The sequence below is a fragment of the Falco rusticolus genome, chromosome 1 (assembly GCF_015220075.1).
Source record: "Falco rusticolus isolate bFalRus1 chromosome 1, bFalRus1.pri, whole genome shotgun sequence".
NCBI classification, from domain to species: Eukaryota; Metazoa; Chordata; class Aves; order Falconiformes; family Falconidae; genus Falco; species Falco rusticolus.
The window spans coordinates 28090552-28115626 of record NC_051187.1 but is presented as its reverse complement, the minus strand read 5'-3'; the positions used below and the strand labels follow the sequence as shown (position 1 = coordinate 28115626).

Genomic DNA, 25075 nt, shown 5'->3' with positions numbered 1-25075 from the left:
CTGTCCTTGGAGGAGTGCCGGATTCAGGAATACTCTGTGCGGGCTGCTGTGGGGGAGCAAGTCTCCTCAGTCCATGCTGTCCTTGGGGTGACCTTGTTAGGGGCCTGTTGCACTTCACCTCTGTGCCACTGTGCCCTGCCTGCAAATTGCAGCAGGGATTGATGCCTGGCCCTGTTGCATGACCAACTGTGCCAGCTCTCTATGCAGAAGAAAACTTTACATGCCCATCAGCTAAAGTGAAGTGTGCTGCTGTGGCTGGCTGGTGTGCCACAGACTCTCTGCCAGGATGCAAGGTGGCATGTCCCAGGGTGCTTGTGCTGGGGTGCCCACCACACAGCTCGCGGGGGGGGACCCTGGGAGCCTTGTGCTGCGCAGGGCTCCAAAGCGTCGCACAGTTTCAGAGCAAAAAGGTCTGCGGGAGATGGGGGTTTCCCCAGGGCTGCCTCTCTGCCTCCTCTCTCCAGGGCAGCAGGTTTCTCACACCAATGGTACTGAATGAGCTCAGAGCAGAGCCCCAAGTTGTTAAATAACACTGTAATAGGCAGAAATGCAAAGAAAACTTAGTAATGGCCTGTTAATTTTTTAATGCCTGTATTGAGTAAGAGACAAAGTAACTAATTCCCTTCCCTGTGCTGAACTGTTCAATAAACTAGCTTTACAAAGTTCAGAGCTGATCAGGGTACCAAAGCACAAAGATTCCTGTGCTTTGCATTTAAGATATAGACTACTTCTGCAGCGTTTCCCTCCCTCAGGCAGTATTTCTAGTGGTGGAGTTAAAGGAATATTATTGCCTGTTTCCTCTTCAGTGCCAATTGTCATCTGCTGTCATGGGGCTGCATCACAGCCCACCTAGAGAGTGCTGCTCCAGAAAGCAGGCTGTTGGTTTTACTTATAAAGCGGGCTTTCTGCTTGTGGGTCAGTCTGTCTGTCTGCTGGCTCTGTCTGTCCTCACGGTGTCTGCCACTGGCAGTGGTATTGCCAGGACTGTGATTTAGGAACCTTGGTTGTGCTTCCACAGACCTGAGATGCTCCAGTGAACGGAGGTCATGCTGGTGGTGGGAGAGGAATAGGTGTGTTGCCTTCTGCATGGCATTCAGCTGGTGTGACAGATGTGTTTGGACCTACGGAGACAAAGGCACTCGAAGTAGGGCAGTACGTTGAGAGTGGTGATATATACAGTCACACCATATAAGCAGGTCAGTTGTGACATCTCACAGGGCTCAGTTTCCCAGCATGGGTGAGCTGACAGGAGGCTGATAGCAGCCAGGCACCCAGGGTAGGATTTAGGTGGGTGAGTGGCAAGCTGCATCACCAGGTCAAAACATGCCTGGCTGATCCAGCCCATGGGCCTATGTCCACAGGATGCAAACCCTCGTGAAACCTGGGAATTGATGAGTGCCATGGGTCTGTTCTGCCACCCACTGAGCTCAGGGTCTGAGCTGAACCTTTGGTGCTGGGGAGGGGAAGATGTCCTGGCAGAGACAAGGGGTCCCCCCTCTCAGTGCCCTTCAGAGAGCACTTTAAACAATGGTGATGAGATGAGGGGTGTAGCATCTCCTCCCACACCTGTCCTCTGAGAATCTACATTATCCATAAAAACACCCAATCCTTTGTCAGCCTTTTCAAGTTCAGATCTCAACACCTTCCTGCAGCAGTGAACTCCAGAGCTGAATTATGTGTTTATGGAAAAGTCTTCCTTAACAATCTTGAATTTCTCACTCCAGTCTCACTCATCATCTCCTCCATCTTGGGCTTCAGAACAGAGGCAGCGGTTGCCCCTGCCCTCCCCTCTCTAGGCCACCCTCGGATTTATATGATGATTATTGTACCACTGCTCATGATCTCCTTCCCACAGTGTGCAATGTCCAGAGGGATGAGGAGCTGTGTTCACAAGGGTTCAGCGGTGGACCCCTCTCCAGTGCTGGTCTTTTGTCTGGCTGTGTTCGAGGCAGTGTGTGTGTCTCCCTTCCTCTCACAGGCTGTTTGAAAATGTATCAGGGATAGTGAGAATTTTTTTCCATTTTTGTGGTGCTTCCCTCCATTAATTTTCTGGTTGTAGTACATTACTCATGGATAATTAAGAGTGAGCTATTAATACAACATTTAATATTCAAGTGCAGTGAAGAGGAGAGAACAATAAGTCAAGGAATCATATACTACAAGACATTTTGGTTTAGTGATGAAATTTTTTTTTTACTGGCTTCGGCTATCAGAGCATAGTGCTGTTTCCATTTAAGTACGGTCCTGAGAACTTCATTTATTGATAGAATACAAATAGGACATTAAATCAGGGGAAGTGAATTTGAATTGCTGGTCATATATACAATTATGAACGGGATTGGCTACTTCTATCTAGTGTATCTTAAGTTAGGAGAATTATGTTAGAGACCGCTAAAGAGAGCTTAGAGTGTCTTAAAATTAATGAGATTGAAGTCTGTCTAGGAAAAAAAATTAATGCTATAATGCAGTTCTTGCATTAGGGATGAAAAAATTGCTCTAGAGAAGTGGTCATGCTTTGTCCAGATGGAGAAACGTGGGGCGGGTAGGCTGTGTACAGCATCAAATAAACACGTCTCAGCCTTAAGTGCTCCTCTGCCCTGCCGTCCTCATGTGTGGGGGATGAATCGATTGCCAGCAGCAGAGCAGAGGGAAGATTTCACCCGTGCCTGGCTGGGAGGGGTGGCCATGATAGAGCCCAATGCTGGTTTTGCCAGCCTTCTTCCTCCCCAGTTCCTGCTGGCTGTTCCCAGCACTGCACACCCTCTCTGAGTGACCAAGTCCCCCCACCCCCACCCCACCCCCATTACGGTATTTTGGAGGGTCACTGGGGAGCATTCTCCTGTCCCTCAAAGGCCATACTTTTTGTATCCTGTGTCCACAGCGTGGTGCTTTCTGGGGAGGGGGTTCTCGGAAGGCCACTTCTTTGTAGGGATGCACTGAGCCATTTCGCACCATCCACAGACACATAGTATGTTGCTTTCTCCTTGTGCCACAGTTCTGCCAGCACTCCAGAGATGAGGTGGGAGCTTTAGGTCCATGAGCATGCCCATCTGAAACAGGCATGGTGGTGGTGGCAGCACACACCTGGCTGGAGATCACCACTCCCTGGGCAGGGACTTGTCTGGGCTCCCAGCTGGAGCAGGGGCATGGGGGGTGGGCACAGAGCTGCCAGCCCCAGGGTGGAGCAGGGACGTGGGGTCCCTCAGTGCCACACATCCTGGCTGGAGTGTTGGTGGGGTGGGCAGCAGGAGCAGCAGCACTGCGGTGGGAGGCAGCTCCGCAAAGCCGTGCAGGGAGCTCTCTGGAGATGGAGCGCGTAAAGATGTCAGGAGTCAAGCACATGTAAAGGTTGCCATTTACAAGCAAGTAATTGCAAGAGTTACCACACAGCTGTCTCTGAGACAGCACAGGATATTGTTATTTATATCCCCACCGTTCTCATGCTGCTCAAACACGCGTCCCTGCCCCCAGGCAGAGCAGCAGTGCTGTGCCTGCCGGTGAGCACCACGTTCTCATGGTACCTGGCCGAGCCGCAGAGCAGGGCAGCGGCCCTCTTCCCTGGGTGGGAGGGGGTCTGCCTCCGGAGGAAGGGGGTTCATCCGTCACTCCTGTGCTGAGTTACCCTGTCCGGATTTTGCACACACTCATGTCGTAGGCTTCCTATAGCTACGCCAGATGCACCTGATCAGACATGCGCACATGCACGACCACCACACATATGTAAATACTTGTGCATTATTTTGTTTGATGAGATGAATAATTGGTTGTTTACAGATGGGAAAGGGTAAGTGTGCTTTTGACCTTTCTTCCTGTGGGTTGTTTATAGTTAATAATGATCCTGCTAATTCTTTACGGGGGCTGTACTCTCCTGTAGACAGTCTCTGTGCTCTCTGCATCCTAAATACAAAGTCCCTAATCTCTGTAGGGAGAAAAAAAGACCAACTAATCCCAACCATTCTGAAATAGGGAATGTAATTAAACATAGGCCCTGTATTGATTCCCAATTAAGCAGCAACAAAACAAATTATTTACTAGTATAATAAAAATGTTGTCGGAGTGTTGACAGTATTTAGGCACAAGGCTTTCCTGAGTCCATTGTGTGTGCACATTTATAAGTGTCATATAAATAGCTGCATTTGTCAATGAGGAACCTTAAGTAGAGCCGCCTGTTGTAAAATTGCGTTTGGATCTTTGGACATCAGAGACTTCTCAGCAATTAGGAAACAGTCACTTCCAGCAGTGACTGCTCACTGGCGTCCCCCTTTCAGAGGACCAGGTCCAGCACGGGAGCTGTGGCTGAGCGGGGCTCCAGGGAAGCTGGCGTGTCTGGTGCTAGGGGCATGACAGAGGCCCAGGCTTGGGTGAGCTCCAGGGGTGGGAAAGGGATCCTCTGAGGTGTTTTATGTACAGTGTCAGCATTTAAAACTATTTCAGTATTTTAAACCAGGCTGAACTTGAATAGCCAACTTTACAGATCCTGTGCCTGTGCGCCTGGCTGTGCTAGGGTGGAGCAGCGCCTGGTCAGGCTGCTTACCGCTGCCTACCACTGGATTGCTGCCTCTCTGCCTCCCCTGCCCTGACTAGGCACCACTATGCCTACCTTGAGAGCCACTGGTGTGAGGTTGCCCCCTCAGTCTGACCCACCACTGGTGGCTCTGCTGCTCTCAGCTTTTCTGCCTTTTGGTGGCTGTGCCAAGGTAGTCCATGGCCGGCTGTTTCCCGATACAGGAGGAGAGCATCCCTGCGCAGCACTGCGATAGGTGAGCTGCAGGTGAAGCCTGCCAGGGTCACCCTTCTGCTAGGAGTCAGAGTGCCTTTTGCCGTGAAGCCTCCTGGCTTTGGGATGACATGCACAAAAGCAGAAGAGATCATGGATTACCCATAAGGAGGTGGCTTCATCATGGGAGAGAGGTCTCCTCTGGACAGGTATTTCTAACCATCCTCTTACATGGCCTCTGATGGGCCTAGTCTGCTGGGGTTTGAATTTGCCCCCGATGCATGCAGCCCTTTGGCATGCTGCTGGGGGAGCAGTGATTCCCAGTGCTGCTGGCATGCAGAGGGGGACCAGAGGGCCAGCTAGGAACATGAATTGTCCTTCACCACCAGTTTTGCCCTGGGCTAACTTGGCTGTTCACTGAAAGAGGGACAGGGTCTCTTTGGTATGAGGGAGATTGAAAAAATACCACTAACCCTAACATGATAATCCATTCCATGCACTGTGCTTTGGGAATGCTGCACAGCTGCTGCGGCATTTACAGCTTTAGGGCATGCATGTGTTTTCTGTGGAGAGTAGCATCACTTCGTGTAGTTTCTTCGTTTCTGTAGGCTGGAGCAGAGCGTGAGTGTGTGTGCATGAGTGTGTGAGCGTGAAGCCGAGAGCAGGGATCTGGGGGAGGGGAAGGATTCAGCAAACATTTCCTTACCAAAACAGCCCTGACCTTTGCAGGGCTGGAGCTGTCTGATGCAACAGGCTGAACCTTTCCAGACTCCAGCTCCAACTTGAAATGCTTCAGAGCAAAATTGATGGCTGCTACACTGGACCCGGTGTTTACATCCACTCCTCACCCAGCCACTGTCAGAGCATGGAGAGAGGGGTCTAAAAGCCCAAAATGGGAGCCATAGCCTCTGTTTTTCTCATGCATAGCTCAGTCGGTGTTGACTGATGCCTGTGGGCAGCAATGCTTACTCGTGAGGGCTGGGTGCTGCACCGTGGGTAGCTGTGCTCTCTTGGGCCCTTTTTTTGGGGAGCAGAGGGTGCCAGTGTGAAGGAAGAGCTGTGCAGGGCCATGGACATGGCGAGGTGCTGTGTTGCGTGCTCTGGAGCAGCCAGTGTTGGTTTGGAGGTATGGGCAGAGGTATTTGACCATAGGCAAGAGAGTCAGCTTTTCTGTATCTGGGACTCAAACCCAGTTCATTGAAACGAAGTCGGAGTCTATTTGTCCACACCTATGGTGTGCAGGCTGCAGCTGCCGTGCTCCAGGGATCGGCACCGAGAGGGGTCGTCGCTGCCTGGTTCTCCAGCAAACCAGCTGTTAGTTACAGAGATGCTGTTGTTTCTGTGTCCTGCGGTGAATAAAATTAAACAACTCTTTATTTCTGAATGACAGCCCAGGGACTGCACTTCTGCTCTGGCTTGGTGTGAAGTGGCTTCATCCCAGCGCAGGTCCTCTGGGGCCTGAAGCCCTCGATTCATTAGTTGTCAGGCTCGTAGGTGGATTCTGCATTAGGCCTTTAATTTAGTGTATTGCCATGGGCTACTGACCACATGACACTGCTCAAATGTGAGCAAATCTAACGAGGATCCAGGACTGCTCTTTAATTTGGTGAGAATAACAGAGTGAGCAGGGGCCCAGAGAGTGTTAATCATGAAGGAAAACTGGCTGAAACCAGGTCAGCTGGTGCTGGTTCTCAGTGCGACGCAATGGAGAGGGAGCGTGGGGGGCTGAGGAGGGAGTGCTGTGAACCCCAGCACCCTGCGGTACTGGTAATGCCTGCAATGGGAAGCGCCATGGCCCCAAACAGCTGGCAGCAGCAGCGCAGCATCTTAACTGCTGCCTTTTCTTCTCCCTCCAGCTGAGCCCTGTGGCCCACAGACCCCGCAGGGTGGGCCGGGGTCCTGGACAGGGCTGTGCTCAGGTCCCCAGCCTGCGGCAGCGTCACAGGGCCTGGCCATCCCCTCGTGTCCTCGGTGCCTGTGGGAAGGGGAAGGTGACGCTCCCTGGCTATGGAAGATCCGGGGGTGCCAGGCGTCTGCTGTCCTCGTGGGGAGCCAGCGGCAAAGGCCAGTCCCAGCTGCCACCCACCTGCGCCTTGGTCCTGCATCAAGTTGCTTGGCACAAATGCCCCAGAGCCACTCGCTCCTTGTGTTGAGCGGCATCCAGCCCCCACGCTCAGATTTGTTTCATACAATAAACAAATTCATGCTGCTCTCCTGCTGGCTGTTCCTGGATGGGGCCAACTCCCCTCGGCATGCATCATACAGATTTATTGCGTTATATTGGAGTGGTGCCTGGGCTTGGCTGGTTTCTTTAAATCTTTTTTGGAGAGGGGTGGGCTTTTAGAGAGGGGGCACAGAAATCCTCTGTAGTAATTCCTGTTGACTGCAGTGACCAGCGAGGCAGAACTGATCAACTGCAGGCTTCCCTGCTGCTGAACTCTGCCAACAAAGTGCTTACATCTGCTTTTACGCTAATGGGAACTTTATGGACTGGTGTATACCCCCCAGGAGCAAATTCCAACAAGGTCAGAATCCAGAAAGTTGCCACTTGACACCAGCCGTGAAGCCCTGAGCCAGCCAGAGGAGGCCAGGTTGCACTGAGGACCTTCTGGGGCAGGAGATCTAACACTATCGTGTGCAACTGATAGCCTGGAGGCCTCCCAAATGCTGCCGCCCCGCTCCTCCACTGCACGGCCCCCCTCTGTCCCTGGGGCACACTGCTGGAGAGGGCATGCTGCTGGAGGAGCCACAGAGATAGATGCCGTGTGGAGCAAGGCACTGAGTCATGCCACTCAGCAATGAAAGAGATGTGATGAGAGGCTGGCCTCCAGCAGTGCTCCGCATTTTGGGAGAGTCCAGGCCACATCTACCGTTAATGTGGCCTTACTAGTGCCACTTGCATGTGTGGTACCCGGTGCTGTGGCCATGACGTGCGCGCTGTGTACAGATGCTTAAACATAGGTTTGGAGCTGTGAGCGTGGGCTGCCAAGCCGGCGTGTTGTGGCTGAGCAGAGCTGGCCAGAAACAGGGCATGGCACAGCTGAGCTGGGGTCGCAGCCTGACTCACGAGCTGTTGGCTGCCACAGCAGTCCTGCTCCAGGTTTGTGCTGGTCACATCCCTGGGCAGAGCTCTCTGGACCACTCCTCGCTCACGCTGCACATTCAGGTTGGTGGGGCCTCGGTTCCAGGAGCAGCTGCTCAGGATGGAGCAGAGATGGGGGCCATGAGTGTGCCTTGCACCACAGTGTGCGGGGGGGGGTTGCCCCAGCTGCAATGGGTAATTGGTGACACAGGAAGGCAGCAACGCAGCCGTGGAAGACATTTGGTGGAGAGCTGTTCGCAGCCCTGGCTTTTGGAGGTGTGGGGGCCTTTGGGCATTAGAGATCTCCCTTTCTCTTGCCTCCTTGCTGTACGTCACAAGCTGTGCGATCTGAAGGCGAGTGTGGACACCACTTTCTAGACCCCCTTTGCAGGGTGCCTGGGAGCAAGCCCTGGCTGCAGCAGGGGCAGAGCAGAGCCAGAGCCAGGTCAGCCCCTCTGCCACACACAGGCAGGGCTTCCTGGGAGGCTGCTGGGGACAGCACTTGTGCTGTGCAGACGGGGCTGGCTGGTCTCCTGGCAGGCCTGCTTCATGCTCTCGGGCTGCGCTAGTCGCGGTTACCAGCAGAGCTGGAAATCGTTGGGCTTGGGCTTAAACGAGAAGCTTAATGGAACTTCTGCTGTTACTTTTGTACCCCTTTTTTTCCACTTCCTTGGCTGTGCTGGTGTGTTGTGCTGTTCTCTTTGCACGGTTAGGTTATGGTACGGCGCTGAAGTGGTGATGGCGAAGGCTGTGCTTGGGCTTGGCCATGCAGCTCTTGGTGCATGGCTGCGCTGCCTGCTGGCGAGTGGGTGCAGGGTGGAGCTGGGTGGGCGTTGGGTGCCTGCTGGCTCAGGGCATGCTGTGCACAGAGGAGCACAAGAGCTGTGTTGTGAGTGTACAAGGTACTGAAATCATGAAACGATTGCTTTGAGGCCGTGTGTTTTCCTGAATTTAATGAATGACCATTCCACATTAATGTTTATTAAGGTGATTAATACTTTAATTTGTGTGGAAGAGAGTTTGCAGAAACATAACTTGCTTCTACACAAGAGTTACTGTTCATTTTTCAGGAAATATAATCAGTCTAGACAAGGGCTGCTGAATTGTGCCCTGCTTTGGCAGCCCAAGTGTGAAAGATTATGGGCGGTCTCCGATTAGCTGTCTCTTTTTTTAATCTAACATTGCAGGGGCCTAATTGCTTTGACTTTGACTAAAGAGAAGATGGTTTCTGTAAGTGTGTCCCACGGAGCTGTGCTCTGTCTGTGCAGCTGCTGGCCTTGGGCACAGCGGTCGGGCTTGGGTCCCCAGCCTCCCCTGTGCCAGTGCATTTACCTGCTGTTGCACATTCCATATTGCTCTGTTGGGATGCTGGTTGGCTTTTGTGCTACATAGCCTGCTGGTGGACCCAACTTCTTGTTGCTCCTCATCTGAACAGGGACCAGCTGGTATTGAAAGGGTGTCTGCATCCTGCCCTGTGGGGAGCTCACTGGTGTTCACCATGTACTGTCCACCCAGTGCAAGTCATGGAGACTGGGCCACCTTTGCAAGAGCATTTGGCAGCAGGATAAGATGCAGAACATGCACGCAGTAGTGTCTCCACATTCCTATATCTGGACAGAATAGGCAGATCTTTAGCCTATGGTGGTGTTTTTGTAGTGCTTGGACCCCTCCTTGATTACAAGGGGCTGATGAGGAATCCCCCTGCCTGCACACACGGCATGGCATTCACATGGGCCTGTGATAGACCAGCCCAGTGCTGGAGGGCGTTTTCCTGGGGAGAAGGAGAAGGGCAGTGTGACTCTGCTGTGAGGGACACTGGATGTGATGTCTCCTGGTGCCCAGCTGGCTCCTGACAGGTCTGTAGGAACATTTTGCTCTGAAATGGCCATGCCAATGCCACAGCCTCTGGAGTGAGAACCTGGCCCACACCCGTCAGTGCTGGGTGAAAAGTGTAATTCATTTGCAGCATTAGGAGAGGGGAGAACACTGGGCAGGACCGGCTATCTGCCTGCACCAGTGGGGTTGCACCACAGCCTGGCTCCCTTCCTGCTGTGCCAGATCTCCACAATACAGGACCTCCGGGGCTGGCACTGAATTTACTGGTCCTTGGAGAGTTCCTGTGGCCTTGCCCTGCTGAGCACTTGCTGGTCTTGGGGACTCTGCCCCAGCCACCTCTGTGCCCAGGGCAGCAGAGACAAGTGCCCTCTGATGTGGGAGGAATTTGAAAGTTTGGAAAAGGGGCATCCTTGCAGAGCCTTGACAGTGGCCTTGCACAGGCATGATGTCCTCTGACGGTTCAGCGAGTCTACCCTGTGCTGCTCCCACAGACCTCTCCCCTGAAGTCATGCCGGAGCACTGGGCAGGCTGGCTGCTCCAGCCATTGGGGGTGGTGAGCAAGGTGGGAGCACCCCTCCTGAGCATGGTGCCTCTTCTCCATCCTTCACCTTGCTTGCTCTGTCTGGGTTTAGCTCTTTGAAAGAAAGCCTGTACCATCCTCTGGGTCCCCCATGGCACAGGGACAGCCAGGATGAATGTGCCCAGGTGTGATGGTGGGGAAGGACAGGAGGACGATGATCAGGAGTAGAAGAGGCTGTGGAACGGGATGGCAGCAGGAAAGTGGGCATCTGTCCTGCCCAGCACCCCCAGAGGACTCCCTGGGGAGATGGCCCCAGGGCATCGCTCCTGCTCCCACCACCCAGGTGCAGGGGCTGCCCTTGGCCATGCTGAGCACAGCTCTGGTGAGCAGACCACCATGCTCTGGAGCCCTGACCACAGAAGGGGGTGGGCAGCTCTGCACTCCTCATTGCTGGAGATGTGACCGCTGTGTCATAGCTGGTGGGAAGAGGCTCTGGTCTCTGCCTGGTGCCCCCAGAACTGGGTGCTTTTAGTGACAATGCCCTGGAGAGGCCAATCACTGGCTGTGCCAGCCTGGCTCTGCATCTCCTCCCCACTGCTGCTGTGGTTCACAGCGACCGCTGCCTCTAAACAAACTGAAAGGCGATTTCAGAGCAGGCGGCAGTGAATGAATTCTGTTTTTCTCAAGCATTTAGTGTTGCTTTCAGTTTGCTTTGATGATGTCTTCTCACAACCAGTGTAAACAGACTGCGCAACGGGGAGCACTCACATGTGTACAAGAAGCTGCACATGAAAGACAGAGGCATCTTGAAAGCCATAATAATGCTCTGAGTGCCAGTTAAAGGATTTGTCACTAAGAGCACTTTACAGATAGAAAGAACTTATTAACTAGTGTGACTAACAGCTTGCAAGGTTTAATTGATGTGTGTTTGTTGTCCTTTTATATCTCTCCCCCTCGTCTTCCTCTTGGCACTGATTCTAGCAGTTGCTGGTGCAAGAGCAGCAGCCTCTAAGTTGCCTGAATAGGTACCAGGAATAAAGGCAAGGCCAAGCCCTTCCCCGAGTGCCCCTGATCCCCTGATCCTGGGCTGTGGTCGGGGCTGCAGCAGCCCCAGGAGCTCACCCCTGCTGTCCGGTTCTCTCCATTGGAACTGAGGCTAGGCTTATTTTCTTGCTCTGGGTTCTGTTATTCCTCCATAAGTGATGCTGAGTTTTTGAAGATAAAGCTTTTCAATGCGTGAATAGTATGGATAATTAATGTTTCTGCCAGACAGACTACTCATTGCAAGATTGATTGACTATTAAGGTCATAACGCAGAAGCCACCCACACGAAACAAACAGGCTAATGTTAGACTTCAGGTTAAGCCGAGAGTTGGTCAGCTGTCCACGGTCACAGTGGGGGTTTCCAGTCATCTGTCAACAAGTGATTGATTGATGTGGACACCTTCCAATCTTATTCTGATTATTCTCAGCAGCTTGCCTGGTGGCCATTTTTCAGGAGTTGGCAGCACTCAGACCTCCAAGACTCAATGCGATGACTGCATGGGGGTTAACCCTTTCCTTTGATTCGAAATGTCTTTGTTATGGACAACAACAGCAATGCACGAGGGAAGAGTTGTGTTTGTGAGCCCCAATCATGGAAGACACTGGGAAAATCCCTGAGACACAAGCAAAAATGATGCTTTGACTTTCAGACGTTTCTAATTGACTTGGCCCTAGTAAAGCTGAGAGCGGGGATCTGCAGAGAATCCATCTGGAGAAGAGCAGATACAGCTTTGTAACGCAGCTTCTTTATTGGACTGTCTTTTGTGGGCAGTTTAATGTGCCACAGGGTAAACTGTGTGCATCAAAGCCCTGGCAGCAGAAAGGCAAATTCTAATAACTCAGGCAGGAGAGAATTTGGTATTGAGAAGGGAAGAAAACGTAAGGATTCAGATGTACTTGTTATGGTGTGAGAGACAATGAGTTAAAGAGGGCTCTGCTGTTTTTAAGGACAGCTCCTGGTTGAGCATTTTGAATTCACTGGGAGAAATTTGTTGCCTGGATGCTTTCTTTACGTTCACATGAAGATGACTTAAATATATCTCTGTAGTATTTTATGTGCATGTTATACTTGGTGTGTGCCCACACACATGCTAGTGGGAAAGTGAAATTATAATTATGTATGCTGTATAGTGTACATTTACAATATATAAACATGTTCTAGAGTTCTTTCAGTTGCAGGCATGTAACCTTGTATGTTTTTCAGCAATTTTACTTTATTTTGGAGGGCCCTGATGCCTGGCTTCACCCTTCTGTGCACTTTCCATCCATGGTTATAGTATTCATAACGTACCCTACAAAGCTTGCCGTGGGGAAACATCAAGAGCCCTTTCTCCTCCAAGAGTTGGATCTTTATGTAACTCAAGTGCATCATTGCATTTTTATGGTGCAATCCAAGTGCTGTAACATAGCAGAGCTGGCACAAAGCTGCTGTGCACAAGTTTGTGACAGGAGAGCTGTGCTAAACTGCTCCGGGTGCTGGTGTGTTGGCGTGCATGCCTTAGGATCCCAGCGTGGTCTGGAGGCCCTTCACGGGCCTCTAGCAATGGGCTGCAGTCTGATATTTTTCCCATGGAAGATGCTGCAACAGGCCCCGATCCAGGACCCCTTAATGTCAGCCTCTCTCCTGACTGAGCAGGGACTTAGTCTGAAGCCCAGTGGAGCTGCTGGGAAATGAGCTTCCATAACCACGGCTGAGTTTTGCTAATCCTGTCTGCTCTCCATCCCTTGCAGGTGGTGATTTGTCCCAGAGCCACACGGACACCCGCTTGGACAGTGCCCCGACACAGCACCATGCCAGCCTTGTTGCCAACCATCTTCTGGACTCCAAAGACCATCTTCCACTGCATGGCTGGGCAGCTTCCCACTCGGAGCTGCCATACTGGGCAGGGTCCCTGGCAGCAGCACTGACCTGCACCTAAGTGAGCGCCGTGCCCTGTGCCTGGTAGATCTGGTAGGCTCCCAGCGGGAGGCAGGACGGACGGGAGTTTCAGCCAGCCTTTGCCCACAGGCAGGTGTACCAGGGTCACACTGGTGGAGAGAGCGAGGTGGGGTGTACATAGGTTTGTGGGGGTATGCTAGGGGCCGGTACCACTTTGGGAGGGCTAACCTAATTGCATGAATGCCACCAGCCAGTTGCTTTCACAGAGACTGCCTCCCAAACTTGTTTTCTGGAATGAGGGTGCAAAATGTAGGACTCGGCTCTGGCTGGAGATGCTTACCAGCCCTTCCTGCGGGAAGAACCCTCTCCTCAGCCACAGAGGGGATGCAGCTGGGGCAGCAGCAGGAAAGGTCTCCCTGGGCTCTGCTTCCCCTCCTCCTCAGCTTCCAGGGTAATAGTGGGCTGGGGTTTATAAGACAGATACTTGCTGAGGCAAGGTCCAGTGTCCAGGTGCTGCAAATCCATCCCTGTGCAACTCACTGAGAAAGGCCAGACAGGGGCTTCTGCCTAGCCCTGCATCAAGCCCTTCACCGGAGAGAGCAGGGCTGTGCTGGGAAGGGAATGGAGTGATCTGTACTTGTGTAAACTGAAACAGGGGACTGAAATGCCACATGCCCTCTGCAGAGTTTTTCCAGGACACAGCAGAGCCACGTGCAGGGCTTCAGCCCTCTTGTCTGGGGCTCCGAGGGCTCTTGGTCTGAGTGCCTGGAAGAGCAAGAATTTGTCTCCGGGGGCTTTTGCACTGTGGCCTTCCCCTCTCCTCCTCGTGTACCCCACACTCATGCTTGTGTGTTTAGATCCTGCTTGACTAGGCAGAGGGACCATTGTGGACCATGGGAGGGCCTCTGGTAGTCAAAAAATGAATCCACAAAAAGCAAACGGGTTAGTTTTGTCCATAGAGTTGTATCATGAATTGCTTATATTCCCTCAGGGGTCCTTCCCTCCTGGGCCTTGGCCAAGGGGCACCACCACTTGGTGTAGCACAAGGTCTCAGGCATTTTCAGTAAAAGTTCTCTGCCACCATTGGTCTTAACATGCAAAGCACTCTGGGATTGCCACAAAGTGCAGTGGAAGTGCAGAAGCTGATGAATCTGTTCCCATGAGAGACTGTAGAGCTACTCTTTCAGCTTTTGTTGAGCAGAAAGTGGCTCGATTGGGCATAGTCATGCTGTGGAGCAGTGGTGAGGGTGGGAGAACCCAGCCTAGGTCCTTCATCCGTAGCAGCCTGTGTCCTCTGGATGTTGCGCATCAGCCAAAGAGGGATGCTGCCGAGTGCTTTTCCACTGACTGCAGGTGGTGAAGAGGAGTTGAAAGGCACCAGCACTGCTTGCTGACAGCTCCAGCTCAACAGGGTGTGTGGGACTTCCCTGGAGCAGCCCCAAACAATGGACACAGAGCAGTGCAAACCCCAGGACACATGGAGCAAACCTTCACTGTGCTCTGGGCAGGGTGTACCAGGGTATCTCCTGCAACTCATTACATAGAAGAGAGATACTGTGCAGTTATTTCTCCTTGTTTGATCTCTAACATGCCACTGTAGTAATTAAGATGGTGTATCAGAGAGTCACTCTGATAGGGGTGCATTCAAGACTTGAGCCTCTAGGCTTCCCTTTAGGTCACATAAATCTAACAAATAGTTTAAATGACTGTGGGAAACAAAGCGGTCACCTGCTGTAACAGAAACCCTGTGGCGGTGCTGGTTTCCTTCCTGTCATGGCTGTCCCATTGTCCCTCTGCTGTGCCCATCTCTCCCTGGCTCCAGGGTGCCACCTTGCTCCCAGTCCTCCACTGGTCAGGTCCTGGCAGGACCTTGGGGCCCTTGGCCGAGCTGGCAGGGTCAGTCAGTGTGGGTCTGGTGGCAGCTGGGTGGCCTTGGTGCCCCTCTTGTGACACCCCACTTGCTGTTCCTTGGCCTGGTGTCTCCTGCAGGTTGGCCATCTCACCTGGGCCTCCTGTGCTGAGCATGGAGCTGCATTAGCTCCTAGAGCCCAATCCTGATCCTCCTGCCTGGCGCAGTGCAGCGTTCAGATGCCCGTGGAGCAGCCCACCAGGCAGAACCTTCACCTCGCTCAGCAAAACTTGCAACAGCCTGCAAGCTGGCAGCCTTGCTGATGCGGACAAGGGCTGGGAGTGAGCAACCTGGTGGTGCTTGCCTTTTCCACCAGTGGCCGCAAGCCTTGGTGTCCCCATGGTGTGAGCCCAGCCAGTATGGCCTCAGGGCTCCTCCTAAGGCAGCGCTGGTATAATAACACTGATGAAAAGCTGATTAATCCTTGTAAGCGAGCCGCAATAGCTTCCCTCTAGAACTGAAGAGATTACCACTGATTTGTCATCCTGATTGTTTCAAAGAGACGTGCAATTAGTTGCTCTAATTTAGCTTCGCTTCTCACTGAGTGGCATGACAACTGAGATGTAATCAGTAGATCTGCACAGGATGGCAGCCACTGATGGGTGCAGCTGTGCCTGCCACCATTTCACGTGCAGAGGATGGCCACCAAAATGGTGGAGCATCATGTGCTCATGCTCGAGGGACAAAGTCCCCTTGGTGCTGCACGGCTGCAGGATGGTGGGGCAGACCCGGTACACAGTGCTGACCACCAGCAGGTGGGTGTTTATTTTTGCAGCCCACTCAGGGAGGTGGCTGGGGAATGCTGCAGGAATAGCGACCTGCTCCGAGCCACCCTGATGGAGCTGGGGCTTGGCGGGGTCCCAGGTGCTGGTTGTTCAGGAGAATCTTGGGAAGACACAGGGAGTGCTGGCCTGAGACCCTCGCAGGGTGCTAGGTTGCCTTGTGGGCATGACATTATACTTAGTTTTATTAAAAAAAAAAAAAAAAGGTGGGAACAAATCTTGTTTTTCTTCTTCTGCCTCACCCACCTACTGTCCCTCCCCTTTGCCAGGTGCAATAAAATCAATACTGGGTGCAGGAGAGGGGTGGGTATTTCGCTTGAGGCTTCCCCCTTTCTGACAACTGTCTTTACTTTGGAAAAGGTGCAAAGCTACTACGGAAAATGAAGATCTTGTGGCACGTCCCTCCTCAGCAGGCACAGCCCTCCAGCTCACTGCTCTGGGTCAGCAGCCAGCCTCCCTCTGGGCAGACAGGAGGGAACACATGGTATTTCAAAATGTGTCCATTTTCAGTGAAACAGATCACATAAAAATTCAATTCAAAATGAATAAAATAAAAATGCTTTAAAAACAAAACCTGCCTGTGGCTATTTCTTGGTTGAAGCTGTGCTGGGTTTTTTTTCTTCTTTTTTTTTTACCACCCCCTAGGAAGGTATTTTGTTTTTGGAGCGAACCGGCCATGCTTGCTGGGGAGGGTCTTCGCGGGGTGGTGCAGAGCAGCCCTGCATGCTGGCAGCCAGCAGCCCATGCCCCTCGGCCCCCCGCCAAGTGCTGTGCAGCTGCTCCGCTCATGTTCCCCTGCCACGGCCTGGCCCGGCTCGGCATGGTGCTCCCTGTGTCACTGCAAGGTCGTGCTTTTCCCTGGCTGTGCAGCCCCCGGCCCCTCCGGCTCCGCCATCAGCTGTTGTCCCCTGCCAGGCTGGCAACCTTGCTGCCCCGTGGCACCCAGGGGACCCCGCGCTGGCTGGGGGACCCTGCACATCGCACACTAGTTCAGCCTCAGGGCTGTGCTCTGCGTGCTGCCCTGCCACCGGCCCTGGGGCTGAGCCTGGTCTGAGGGGGCCAATGCTGGGCTGAACCTGCCCCTCCACCACGCCGGCCTGCCTGGGGCAGCTGGGCTCTGCTTGCCCAGGCAGCAGCAACGTCCCTGGGCCAATGCTGAGTCCCGGCCAGCGGCTTGGCCGCGGTGCGGGGTGAAGACCAGGCTGACATGCGGTGCAGGGTTTGCCTAGAGGGCCCCTTGGAAGGCTTTCCACTGCTGGCTGCCAGCAGGTCACTGTACCCTCAGCCCCTGCCCGCTGCCGTGCCGAGTGTCCCCTGCCCATGGCAGATGTGCACAGCAAGTGCACGCAGCACACAGAAGCGGTGCGATTAGCTCAGTGCGACAGCCCACGCGTGGCGTATGGCACGGTACCGCTTCAGTGCTGCAGCCGGCCGGCTCGGCAAGAGCGTGTCTGAAACTGATGCAGAGGCGATCATGCCTGGAGCACACCAGTCCTGCCGGTGTGCCTCCCTCCCATCTTTTCCTTGTCCGTGAGAGTGTGCGGTGAGCCCAGCTCAGCACTTCCCGGCAGCAGCTCTCCCCCCGCCATGCCTGTGATGGCCGCCTTGTACCGCACCCACTGTACCGGTGTCAGTTGATCCCAAGGGCAGCCGGGGTCTCGGTGGTGCCAGGTGGGCCGGGCCGGACAAGTGCCATCGTCCAGGACATGTTCCCCTTGCCTTTCCTGGCTCGGGTCAAGGTTGGCCTCCGTGAACTGGCTGAGGGACTGTCTGGCACAGGGAGCACTGGCAGAACATTTTCAAGTGCTCCTGCTCCTCTCAGCTAAATATAAGCCCCAGTAGGAAGCCTACCTCTTGCTAGTTTTATGTTTCTTGCCTCTGCCTCTGCGCTTCCTAAACCTGGCAGCAGGCCCAGCTGTCTCCAAGTTTAAGATGAAAATACCCTTGCAAATCCCACTCATAAAAATACCTGCTGTATTCCCAAAACATGCCTGAGATAGCTTCCAGAGAGGATGGGGAGCTAAAATAAGATGCATGAGCTCAGAGCCCCATTTTCCACTGGCCCCACAGTTCCCGTCGCTGCAGCACACCACGCTATGGACTGAAATGGAAGTGCTGCAGTGTGGGGTGGCTTTTAGCTGGGAATGGGGCAGGCTGCAGCTCTCCTTGGAGCAGAAGCTGCTGCAAACCTCGTGCACCAGCAAAACCTTGTGCTCTGTGCTTAACCAGTTAGTTTGCATAACCTGGACAGTTTCCCTGACCAGCAGTGTTGGCCTCAGCAGGGGAGGCTTGCGTCTGAGAGCAGGGTACAGAGCTGTGGGATGGTGTCTGGTCCCCAACCTTCAGGTAAATGAAACACCCTGTGAATCACAGCAGGAGGTTGCTCTGCCCAGGGAGGCACATGTGGCAAGGCCACACTGGTGGTAGCACCCACCCTCGAGATGGGGATGTAGGTTTGCTGCAGACCTCAGAACCTCCCTGTGTCGCTCCTTGGCAGGCCTTCAGCAGCAAGAGGAGACACGAATCTGTCGTGCCTGCTGAGAGGCACAAGTCTGCGAAGCAGGCACAGCAGCCGTGTACCGGGCAGGAGCGTGAGCCACCACTCCGCTTTGCCCCTGGGCAAAGGGACAAGTCCTTGAGAGGTGACATGAGCTGCCCATGCATCGACCGGCTCCCGGCAGCAGCACAGTCCATGGAACACAGCGGCAGGCTACCTGGGAACCTAAATCTCAGCCTTGTCCTCTTCTAAAATGCTCCACTTCAACCTGTGAATGTATCCCAGATCTTTGCACACTCACATATCCTTATTCTTTTTTTCTTTTTAACAACCCACCACTTCTATTTTGATGCCAAAACGTTTCCTGGATCAGACACAGATGTCCCCACAGTCACGTCCTGCCATTGTCTCTGTGCGGCTACTCGAAACTGCCCACAGAGGCAGAGGCAGACGTGCCCGCTGTATTTCCCTGTAACCATAGGCGGGGATGTGCGGTCATGAGCTCTGGGCAGGGAGTGTCCAGCTGCACAGAGTGGGGTCTGGGGGCTGGCAGCAGAGCCACGGGCTGCTCCAGGTGCCTGGGCTGGGGCTGGGGCAGTCACAGGGGCACAAAACCCTCAGTGGCCATCAGAGGTATGCTGCTGCACTGCCGAGGCACACGTCCCTCAACACAGCCATCTACTCATGCTGCTCGCATCAGAGACCCTTCTTGTACCTGCCGGGCTCTGTGCTAAGCCAGTTGGGGTCTGCTTTTGCCCTTAAGGCTCTTCGGGACAGGCTGCTCTGTGCTGTGCTGCTCCAAGGGTCTTGGAGGATTTTTGTTGCCCAAGGAGGATCACCTTGCCAGGGTGAGGCCACTGGGGAGGAAAGACCCTTTTGGGCTTAATAATGATGGTAGTGGGCCCTGGGTGGCCTTTGTGTCACCTTAGGCACCACAGCGGTGACCAGGCAGTGCAGGACAGCACGCTGGTCCTGCAGCCCAGCACCCCTGTGATAACATTATTGCTGGGTGTTTCCATGGATGCTCTGAGCTAAGCTTTACTTGGCAGGGCAAAAGCTGTCCCCCTCTTTGGACAATTACTTCCTGAATCTCATTTAACACTGGGCTGGATGGCAATATTCAAAGTTAACCACTCCACTTGCATTGCCTTATATGTCAGCAAGTGCTACTTAATGATCTGTGAATGGAGGGAATGCTGGGAATGGGCCGGACCGCGTGTGAAATATCTATCCAGAGTCTATAAATAATGCAGCTTCTTTATGCTTTGCACATTTCGGAGCTTCATGGGAGGAGCATCTCCCCGCTATGACTGGAAGAGCCTGTAAGTGATTTGGGAATGAAACAAAGGCGATGAAATGCAAAAAGAGGGACCATCCAGTTTCTGAAATACCCTGCACATGTGCCTCAGCCGCTTCTGGCCAGCTCTGCGCTGTCACCAGCGCCCTACAGGCTGTGCCTGCATGCACCAGAGCATGGCCCCTGACACTGACCTGCACTAACTGACCATAAAAACGTCTGCAGGAGCGGAGCCTCTGCCACCCCTCCTGTGGCTCTGCTTCTTATACAACGGCACTGGGGCTGCTCGGGTGCAGCACATTCTCGCTGGCACCAGTTGCACTTGCCAAGTGAGCGGCAGTGTCTCCAGCTGTGTCAGCCTCAGCTTGTGAGCTCTCCCGTGGGTGGCCGTAGCAAGCGCTCCCTGACCTCAGCTGCTTCTGTGGCGGTGCCCTTTTCCAGCTAAGGCAAAGAGCTGGCAATGGGGAAATAAAGGTGGTTTTCTGTTAAAAGAAGCTTTCTGTCTGGTAGGTTTTCTAGGGCAATGTGTGGGTTTCCCTGTGTGTTTGGAAGCCGCCAGTTTTTGTTGGAAATGCCAGGTGGAGGCGGGCTGCATCAGCATTGCCACAGTGTGGGTGTTCAGCAGCCTTCGCTGGACACACCGAGGCTGTCTGCTCTGAGACACGCAAACAGCCAAGGAAAACCACTGCCGTCGCACACAGGCACGCAGGTGAATGGTCCCTTTCCCTGGTGCTCGTAGTAGCCATTTTCCACCTGCCAGTAAAGGCAACCTGCCCTTGCCAGGCTGCTGCCGGTCCCAGCCGCTGGTGCCACGGCCAGCGCAGGGTAGATTCCTGGGCATGGATGGCCCGCTCTGCCTCTGCAGGGAAGGGTCGCATGAATTTAATTACTTACTGGATAAATTTCTGTCATAAACCAATATTCTGTCATTGCTCTGCATCTCTTGTGAAATTTACTGTACGTGGCACTCACGATAACATCTATATAATTAATAACTGCAAAGCAGGAATGAGCTGGTGTGGCACCAGTGTGGCAACAATTAGGAAAAGCAGAGCCTGTCTCTGGCACAGCCCTGGTGTTATCTGCTGCGGAGCAGGTGGAGCAGCCCCAATGCCGGGGCTCGCTGCCGGGGCTGTGCCTGGCTTTTATTTTTAACACCCTGCTCCCAGGCGGTGACAAGCCTTTGCTAAGTGAGGTAATAGCCAATTGATTTTGTTCCGTTTTGCAGTGGGCAGTAATAAATCACACGGCTTGTCAGGGGGTGTTTCATGTTTTCAGTGAGAGTGTGCCAGCAATTAACCATCAGAAAGCTCTTGTGGCTCTGCTCTTGAAGACGTGGCTGCAGCCTGCAACTCAGGAATGCGGGGCCCTCCGCCACCAAAACAGAGCAGCAGTGGTGGAGATTTACAGGGAGGTTTTATTTCCAGGCTCCAAAGTGGACAGAGCAGGAATTGATTGATGAGCGGGAGGAGCAGCCGACCCATTGAGGGCGACGGCCGCCTGCGAGGGGACACGGGGAGGGTGGAGCTGTGGGATGGCCCCAGCCCCAGCCCTACCGTTCCCAGCCCTGTCCCCACCATGCCCAGGGGACCCCCAGCGCTGAGGTGCGTGACCCCAGGGAGGCAGCCTCTTGTGTGATGTGGACGGGGTGACAGAGCTGCCAGGCACTTTGTGGCCCTGCCGTAGCCATTGCCATACGCTGCCATCCCAGACTGTGCCCGGCCCTGGGTGCGCAGGATGCTGCACCGGGGTGCGAGGAGGCAAGTGGCATCCACGCTTCCCTCCAGCCCTGCTAAGCGAGATGCAGCGTGTGCATCCGCGCTGCTCAGGCTCTGCGGCTCGGCTCGGCGCCCCTCTTGCCGTGCCCCAGTGGGTGCTGGCAGGGCCGGGTCCCTGCATCCCTTGCCAAGCTGTTGGGGTTCAGTTGGGCTGAGGCATGCACGGGTGGTGGGCCACGGGGTCAGCCCGGTCTCTGCAGCCTGCTGCTTCCCCTCGGGGCTCCTGCTTGATGATTCCCAGATGGTAATCGCTCTGCTTTTATTTCCCGTAACCTTTGTTACTCTGGGAAGGCAGAGCCTAGAGTCAGAGATAGAGGCTGGGGTGAGGGACATGGCGGGGAGGGTCGGGACCCTAGGGAATAATACTGGTTTCAAAGGAAGGCCTTTCACAGACCTCATTTGCATTTGGAAATAAGGAGTGACTGCTTTGCATTCAGAGCTGGAGGCTGCCGGTCCCAGGGGGGAACAAACAAGAGCAAGTGGTCAATTGATCCCCGATCAGAATAAGGAAATTATCTTTTGGGTTACCACTCTTCTGCTTTGTGCTGTGGGGCTCTGGCCACAAAAGAGCCTTCTCCTGCAAACTGCCTGGCTGCCCACGATAGCCGGGGTTAGGGTTGGGCTGTAACTACTTTTCTTGTTGCAGCGCTGCAAATAAAACCTCCAGAAGCACGGAAAGAGGGGTGGGTGCCGATGAGCACCCTGAGCCACCGTGTCACTCCCAGTTAGATCAGAGCAGTGCCGCTGAGCAGCAGAGCTGCCTCCTCCCAGGGCCATGCTTCTCCGCCGCTTCCCAGGACACTGCTGGAGATGACATGCTACAGCTCCAGCGTCTGCCTTATGGAAACTAATAAATAAAAAGCAGAGTGGCTCTGGAATGGGTGAGGTGAGTGCACCCAATGGGCAGCATCAGGCGAGCTCTGCCCCACACCCGGCGCAGGACCGAGAGCAGGGCTGCATCCTGCCTGCCACAAAGGACAGACATGCTCTTTTTCTTGGTGTTTTCACAGAGAAAGGTCTCTCCATGAGGTTGTGTGCCTGCGTGAGCAGCTGGAGGCTCGCACAGCAGCTCGGTGCTGATGGTGGGGTCGGTGTGTCTGTGTCCCACATGGGGACTGTCTAGCTGGGCAGGCAGTGGGTGGGCCAGCAGCGGGGGCTGAGGCTCGGGCCGGTGGGTGATGGCTCTGCTGCTTCCTGAGCTGGGAGCAGCGAGCCAAGCGGCTCCAGCCTCTTCAAAGTCTGAATAAAGCAGGAACTTTTCTGAGTTTGTGGCTTAGCTCACCTTGATTTCTGCTGTCCCACCAGGTACTGCCACTCCCTGGGCCCTCTCCAGATGCTCTTTTGTGCAATTTCTTTTATTCTAAGGGGCTTGACATATAATGAAAAGGTTAATATTTTCTTTTATTATTACAACTTTGCTTTTTCTGAATCAATTGCAAGAGTGAATTTAAAGAAAGAGAATTAATTATTGGAGGTTTTATTCCCTAATTTATACGACTGTCTGCAGTGTAGTCTCACACTCTGTGATTTCATGCTGAAATCCTTCCTTGTCAGTGTGAGAGGAGGATCTGCGGAGTGGCCTTGCCCTGATGCAGGGTCTCTGCCCGCCTCCTGCAGTGGGTTTGGCCACAGAGGCTGTGAGGATGGGAAGCATGTCCCACCTCATGGTTCACTTCTCTGCTGGTGTGCAGGAGAAATAATTCTACAGGCAAAGGGACCAACATGCATATGTGTGTGAGTGTATGTGATGGCTGGAGAAGACCCTTGGGAAGGCTCCTGAGTGGTGGGAAGGGTTGTGCCACCTGCACCTTCTTCCCTGGGACCTGACTGCCCAGTAAGACTGGTTTCCCCATTGGCACCAGTTGCTACAACACTGTGACCCTGCTGGAGGTACTGGTGCTGGCACCAAAGCATCGGCATCCCGCAGCGTGAGCCCATGTGTGTCTAGGAAAGGAGCTGGATGTTTTCATGGAAATGCAGATGAGATTTCATGGGTTTGTTACGGGTTAAAATTCCAGATTTGACATTTTTGTCATGGAGCTTTGGCCAGCGAAAGCCGTGGAGAAATCCCAGTGAGCTCATGCTGGGTGCCATGCTGTGCCTGCTCTGGCCTGAGCTGGGCTCATCTCGTGTGCACAGGGGAGTTCGTTCAACTTGCTTGGGGTCACCCCATTAGAAACAGGCTCCTAACACTTACCGTGGGGTCCTGGATGTGGCCTCCCCATGGGGGGCGAGCGCTGGCAGCCCTGCACAGCCCAGCGAGTAGGACCCGTCCCATGGCTGCTGTGCAGCGAATCGCACACAGACAGAAGGACAGTTGTTTTAAAACCTCCTCCACGGGAGGCAGTGAATGGACAGGAAAGGCAGTCCTTCCTCCCCACAGGCCCCCCAACATTTTTGTGATTTCATGGGAACTCGTAGGGAAAGAGTACGTGTTTCCCGCAGCTCTGGGAAGAGGAGCACGGTTCACAGGGTTTGACAGGAGAACAGGATTTCATGGGCCCCTGGGCGTGCAATGAGCCAGGTTCTGCTCCTGGAGAGGCACCTGCCTGCACGGGGAGGGGTGGGTGGGAAATATGGCTCACTACAAAGACGCTAAAGAAAAGCACATGCCAGTGTGAGGGTGAGGAAGCCCTGTTAGACCTGCAGCTGGCTGCCCATGTGGCGGTGCCAGCAGCAACGCGAGGAGCGAGCCAGAGGAAACCTCTGGAGCATGCTTACACCCCAGGTCTCTGTATTTGGAGCTGGAGCGTACTGAACACCCTTACAGCAATCTGCAGGTCCAGCAGAGCCGACGTGAGCTGGGGGCTGTGCTGTCTGGGGCTGAGGGTCCATGTGCCAGCCAGCCCCCACATCTCTCTACGACTGTGGGATGAAAAAACAAGTGAAAAGGGAAAGATGAGTCTGTTTTCATGGCTGGCATTACTAGACATTGAGGCAGTGTGATAAAGCCCAATTACACATCTCTGTTACACCTTCTCTGGGGTTTTTCACCTGCAGCCCACTTCTAGTTTATTTTTCCATCCTTGCTTTTATTTTCTAACATCCCATGCGATTTCTTTGTTATGTGATTAATGTGCCTTGTGAACTTAAAGCCAGGAGTTTTATGCATTGCTGGGAGCTGCACGGGAGCCAGACGCAGGTGATGCTCTGTCTCCGACTCCAGCAGCTCTTCCTCTCACAGACTTTGGGGTGGAAAAAAAAATCTGTCTCTACTTGGACTCTATTTATGGCCACAGTGTGAGACTGATTAAGGGTGACACAGCTCACATGAGTCCAGGTAATGCCTCATACGGTAGCAAGTGATCCAGAAACATCCTGGAAAAGTGCAGCCAAAGAAATAGCCCCTTGGAGTAAGTCAGGGTGTTTGCAGGCATTAGCTGTCTCTTGAGTCGCAGTGCCTGCTGTGATCGGGGAGGGGAGGATTGCTTCCCTGGCAGTTTGGTCTTAGGCAACGTCAGCAACTGTGAAGTCTGGTCATGGGCAGCCTCATGGAGCAGATCTGTTGAAGAGTCTGAAATATCTTTTTTTGTATCTGCAAGAAGCTGGCATTTTTGTTTAGCTGTTTCACAACTATTTAAATGATGGTACTGTAAAACAGCCCTGGGTTTTTCTTTGCCTCAGTGGCAGGGCTCCTTCCTGTGGTATTAATTGTCAATAAAAGTTAAAGGCTGGTACCAGAGGAGACGGGGGGCACGGCGGCGCGCGGGGGGGGGGGGGCTTGCACGCACTGA

General features: G+C 53.6%; 1 protein-coding gene across 1 annotated transcript in view; it reads left to right on the top strand.

Annotated features, from left to right (window-relative positions):
• MN1 (MN1 proto-oncogene, transcriptional regulator) overlaps nt 1-16286 on the top strand; it is a 111942-nt gene extending 95656 nt beyond the window's left edge. The window contains exons 2-3 of the mRNA XM_037375287.1: nt 12931-13150; nt 16130-16286. Of these exons, the coding sequence (XP_037231184.1) occupies nt 12931-13118 (188 nt within the window). The 3' untranslated portion in view covers nt 13119-13150; nt 16130-16286. The remainder of the gene's footprint in view (nt 1-12930; nt 13151-16129) is intronic.
• Nucleotides 16287-25075: the final 8789 nt, after the last annotated feature.